The following is a 5958-nucleotide window of genomic DNA, read 5'->3' as shown; positions in this document are numbered from 1 at the left end:
TAAATAGAGTCCAAAAGTGTCCAAAGAACAAATAATCATAATAAGTCTTTTAATACTAAATGATTCTTGACAAATTTTCCAAGTCTAAATCCTAAGTATTAATGTATGTATTGAATAATGTAATCACAAATTTGCAATTTTATACTAACATCACCTACCATACTCCTATCATACTTAGGGCCTGTTCTTATTGACTGAACTCAGCTGAACTAAACTGAACTGAAGTGAAATGAATACTTTATAAGAGAAGGAAATTAGGAGTTGAACTGAACAGAATTTCAACGTATGAATTATGAGAACAGGGCCTCAGTAACGAAATATAGGCACCATAATGTTGTATACACAGTATAAAGACATGAGATAAAATCTCGTCTACACGTTTAAGCCTCTTAAGTCTTTACTAGGGAAAGAAAACAAAGTTTACAATTTGGGGCATCACGGATCAACCGTCGTCCTTCCTTGGCGGTTCCAAATACAAAACACCGTTAATCAAAGCAGCCCATCCCATATCAATAAATACACTCCTCTTTTTTTTATTTCTCCCTCAACAAAATAATTAGCTGAAATAAGTATATAAAAAAGGCAGCTTCCTAGTTCACACTTCACTATATACAGCCAAACAACTAAAGTTTTAATTTTTTAGATGCAAATTATAGAAAGAAATCATCTTTATTTTAATTTAGAATTGTTGGGTTTGTGTTTTTTGGTTTTCTGGGTGAGCAGGTGAGCCAATCTTTATTATCAACACTCCCCAAAAAAAAAAAAGGAAAAAAAAAATCCCCAAAAAATGCTTGTTAAACAGCTAGCAGAACACAACAATTAAAATGAGTGTGAGTGTTTTTGTTGTGATGAATTGAGTGAGATTCTTGTGACTTTACCTCTCATTCATTCAATTATATACCCAATATATATTTTTACAATACCCATTTCATAAAATATCAAAAATTTTGCTCAAAAATTAGTTCTTTTTTGTTGAATTGGAAGATTTTCTATCTATTTTCTGCAAAATATTTCTAGGTGTTTAATTTTTTTTACTGAAAATGGCTGCAAGTGCTTCAAGATTCATAAAATGTGTGACAGTTGGAGATGGGGCTGTTGGAAAAACTTGTATGTTAATTTGTTACACTAGTAACAAATTCCCTACTGTAAGTTGTCAATTTTCTTATCTGGGTTCTTAATTTTATGAGTGTTTCTTTGGTTTTTTTTGTCTGCTTTTTATTGATTTCATATTAATTCAGTATGCCTTTTTCTGGGTATAGCAGCTTTTTAAGTTTGCCTTTACCTTGGTTTCTTAACCTAAAAGTTTCCATCATTGTTAATATCAGAAAAAAAAATCTCGTCTTTCTGAATTTTAACACAAGTTGATTATACACCTGGGTGTACCTAGCTTTCCGAATGAGCAAATAAGCCCTTAAAATAGCCTTGGTGTATTGTGAACATACCTATGTGGCTATGCCGGGTGTATGATGGACTCAATTTCAGTCTTTCTTTTAAGTGTTCTCACATTTCCTGTTATATTGGGTTCATTGTTTAATTATCAAAGAATATATTGTTGAATTAGACTTATAGAGTTGATTTTTGTGTAACCAGGATTACATCCCAACAGTATTTGACAATTTCAGTGCTAATGTGGTTGTGGAAAGTACCACTGTCAATTTAGGCCTCTGGGATACTGCTGGTGAGTCCGTTTAGTCCATTTATCAGCGATCACTATATTTCGTGATTAAATACTGATTGCAATTGCTACAAGTTTCTTCAGATTACTTGGTTATAGCATCATAAGAAACCCGAGTCTGATGTTTCGTGGTCGAATTGTTTTATAGGACAAGAGGATTACAACAGATTAAGACCATTGAGCTACCGAGGGGCTGATGTCTTTGTCTTGGCTTTCTCATTAGTTAGCCGTGCGAGCTACGAGAATGTGCAAAAGAAGGTACATTCTCAATAGTTAGACATTGTACTGTATTTTTTTTCATGGGTTCTGCAGATGTTAACACACAATCTCTTGGTCAGTGGGTCCCGGAACTTCAGCATTATGCTCCTGGAGTACCATTGGTGTTGGTTGGCACCAAATTGGGTAAGACAGCTATATATATATAATGTTTAATTTCTGATCCATTCTGCTGTATGGTGCCATAAACCTTTGCTTTATAGCTTAACAGAATCGACAGAGTAATGAACCTTCATTTGACTCGTCATCATTCTTGTGGTTCATATATTGGAACATTGGTGGTTGTTAGAAATATTAGAATACTCTGTTGGGTATCTGCTAGTGTAGTTGTGAGTTAGTGAAGTAGACATATCCTTGCTAAATGCAGTGCTCTTAAATTTTAATGCTCATATCTGAAAAGTCAATATGCATGGGTTATTTTACCACGGTTCATTACTGGTGTACTTTTAAGTTAATCTATGCTTTTAGAACTAAAATGTTTTTGCTAGTAATTGCTGGCTCTTTTGTGCATATGTTTGTGTGTGCTTGTGCATAATTTTTAAGGAGTGTAATTGATCTTCTTTGCAAAGTGTTCTCTTTGCCTCAGCTAGTACACCATTTGTTGTAACAATTATTTTATTTTATTTTTGCCTGCTGATCGGCTTTGCTTTCCCCTCCTTAGGGTGTCAGAGCTCTTGTTTTAGACTGCTGATCGACTTTGCTTTCCCCTTCCTTTGGGCTTCAGAACCCTGTTTGATCATACCCAGGTTTTCTAGATTAACCATGGTATAGCTTACCTGGTGCAACCATTTAACAAAACTAAGTACATTTAGAATCAATTCCCAAATTTTCTTATATTAAAGGCTGTGAGCGGGTTGCACTTCTGTCTTAGTGCAACTGCTGTATCGGAAAACTTTTGGACCACATGCAAGAGGAAGTGATGTAAAGCATGAATAGAGTTGTGTCTTGTCTGTCCACTCCATCCTCCTTGCCAAAAAAAAAATTATACTAAATGTCAATTATGTTTAATCTTCTTGTTTATTTTTTTTTCCCTGGCCTATCTTAGTGACTGAACAGTTTCCCAATTGTGCTCCCAGATCTTCGTGGGGACAAGCATTTCTTGGCTGATCATCCTGGAGTACTTCCAGTTAGCACAACAGAGGTAGAATCTCTTGTCATCTATCAGCATGCAACTCTTATATTGAATTTTTTGATCTATATGAATAAAGATTTGTATTTCTTGTTCATCTAGGGTGAGGAACTCCGTAAGCAGATTGGTGCTTTATACTACATCGAGTGCAGCTCCAAAACTCAACAGGTAACAAAGAATACTTTCACTTGTTCTTTGAGTGATTGTTTTCTAGTTTTTAGATATTACTTGCATGTGCATTTCTTTCTGTTATTTTCTATTCGAAGACAATATGAGGTTTATACATTTGCATTATAGAGAGTTTAGAATAGTGATGTGTCTCTAGTTCCTTACTTTTAAGTAATCTAGAAATTTTATGTGAAAATAATCTCGTCACTAGTTGGAGTTTTGATCGCCATGGATGGAAATTCCATCAGTACAAGTACTATATGGAAAGTTGGCATCCACAATGACAAATTGACAACAGTGGGAACAACCGTAGAATTATCAATTGGTAATTCATACAACGTATATCCAAATCAAAAGCATTCCCACCTACCGTAAAGATGCAACCCACGGACTTGTTACATTATGACCACTACACATCTTAACAATCACTCAACATCTTTTCTCTCTCATTGAACAAAGTCTCTCTGCTTGTATATGTTCTGCTGGATCTGAATTAATTAGCAGATTAGACCATATTTTACGTGGGAAGCCCTGACGTCAGGAACATAATTTATGAATTACTAACTTGTAGAAAACCCAAATAAAAGATTTAATGACTCGTAAGTTTCATGCTTCTGAAGCTATTCCTCTTGATCAGCTTAACTTCTGGTTACTAATGGACAAAATTGATGCTGTATGGATAAGCTATTTTAACTGCCTTTGTTTTTCCTTTATAATGAGCACTCTCGTCATTTAACATGATGTATGGCTTATGCTTTGTGGTCCCTTGGTCGGATCTTCTGTAGTACGACATTCCTGTGGAGCAAAGCCTCTTCATCAGTGTGACTTTCTGCTTGTGTTGATCTAACTTCGTTGAATTCTTTGGTCACTGTATATTTTACAGAATGTGAAAGCAGTTTTTGATTCTGCAATCAAAGTAGTCATCAAGCCGCCTCAGAAACAAAAGGAGAAGAAAAAGAAGCCAAGACGAGGGTTTGCAATGTGAGTGCCCCCTCGATCTTGTATTATGTTATAACAGCTTTATAGTCCATATATGTACTATAATTGAGTCACGGATTAACTGAATCATAATTCCCGCAATCCAGAGTAGTTAGAATTTGCATAATACCCTAAACAAAAATTGAGTGTGCATAACCAATCCTTTGTTTATACCAAAAGCGGTCTCATCTGCATTATTATATACACTAGGCAGTGCCTCTTCAATAGTTGTCAAAGGAATCCTTGCTTGGTAAGTTTGGTAGGCAATAGAGCCAATAGAGTTTTTAATCACTATAGACCTATAGTCTATATATATAGCTTAGGATATACAGAGTTGAAAACATTTAACAAATTAATCTGTCTGCAGGAATATATGTGGTCGAAGGAGCTTCATGTGTTTCAAATGAATTTGTTGCTTGACAAGTATGGCTTTCTCACCAGTTAACGCAGATATTCACACAATCAGCCAACAGGCCATCGCTGACATCTTCACCACTTCCCACGTCCCAGGACTTTTGTCATATGTAGATGCTGTCGATAGTAGTCTAGTCTTGCAACATGTTACTCCCTGTAAATGCACTCTGTGATATTTAAATCCTAATCAATTGGTTTTAGATGATCATAGTTGTTATCTCTAGGAAAAACAATACTAATTAGCGCCCCCTCCCCAACAAAATTAAACAAATGCCTGTTTTCTAGTGAAAGTTTTGCATTTTACAGTGTTCTTTAAAGCAGCTATGATTTATTAGCTTGTACTCCTTAGTAACTAGAACTTTAATATTTGATACGAGTATTATGATCACTTCATTTGCATATGTTTCACCTTCTGTTTAGATTATACTCCGGGACTTGTATTAATCTAGGAAGATCAAACCAGGTCAAGCCACATGCAGCACCATGTCGACTATGCCAGTCCAGGCTCAAGCACATGTTCGGTATTTCATGGCAAGGTTTATCTTGTTCCAGTCGGTTGAGCCATATTTTTTTCGAGTTTGACAAAAAATCACGCTCTAAACTACCTAACTGTAATTTTTGTTCTTGTACTTTATTAATTTACAAATAATTAAACACAACTTTATGATATTGCTTTAATTAAGTTGTTAATTTGTTATTGTGATGATCAGTGTAATTGTAACTTCTTGAAATGGAAAAAAAATATATATCTTAAGAACGAATACAGAATACTACGAGCGGTTAATTTGGCTCTAATATGCTTCATTAACAATCATAAATTCAAATTTATAATATACATGGCGTAGTTGCAATTTCATTACTATCATGGGGAAATTTTTCATTGAAAAAACTGAATTATACAAAAACTGTTGGAGCTTGAATAAGTCATATTTTGAGTAACATATACTTGTATATAATAAGTATAATCCACTTAATCTAAGCTACTCATGCTAGTGTTTCATAGTCACCAGTAAGTTGTTGTAGTCCTGACGTAACCTTACCAAGCATCAAGTCTAACACAGCAACACCATCCATTAGGAAGTCTGAATTGTATACTGACTCAAGTGAGTTGCAAATGGCGGTATAAATGGCCGGAGAATATACTGGTGACGGCAGATTAGGGAAAGATAATTGAATGATCGTGGAGGCAATGAGCTTAGAGTAGTAGAGTAGTGGCTGGTCAAAAGCAGCGCCGATGATGGCTCTATTGGTTAGTATTAACAACTTTTACTATTAGAGGTAAGACAAGGCGGCATATCGTTAGAGATGACTAGCAGAG

General features: G+C 35.1%; 1 protein-coding gene across 1 annotated transcript; it reads left to right on the top strand.

The window, feature by feature from the left end:
* The first annotated feature begins 533 nt into the window (after positions 1 to 533).
* Positions 534 to 5028, top strand: LOC145599401 (rac-like GTP-binding protein 3). The gene is made up of 8 exons (XM_081655790.1): positions 534 to 1145; positions 1591 to 1678; positions 1824 to 1933; positions 2014 to 2077; positions 3028 to 3092; positions 3183 to 3248; positions 4132 to 4229; positions 4594 to 5028. Exons 1-8 carry the CDS (start codon positions 1041 to 1043, stop codon positions 4631 to 4633), a joined length of 636 nt encoding a protein of 211 aa, XP_081511916.1. The 5' UTR covers positions 534 to 1040; the 3' UTR covers positions 4634 to 5028.
* The last annotated feature ends 930 nt before the right edge of the window (positions 5029 to 5958 follow it).

Source organism: Chenopodium album, chromosome 20, assembly GCF_948465745.1.
Source record: "Chenopodium album chromosome 20, dcCheAlbu1.1, whole genome shotgun sequence".
In the NCBI taxonomy this organism is placed as follows: Eukaryota; Viridiplantae; Streptophyta; class Magnoliopsida; order Caryophyllales; family Amaranthaceae; genus Chenopodium; species Chenopodium album.
This window is presented reverse-complemented; position numbering and strand designations above follow the sequence as displayed.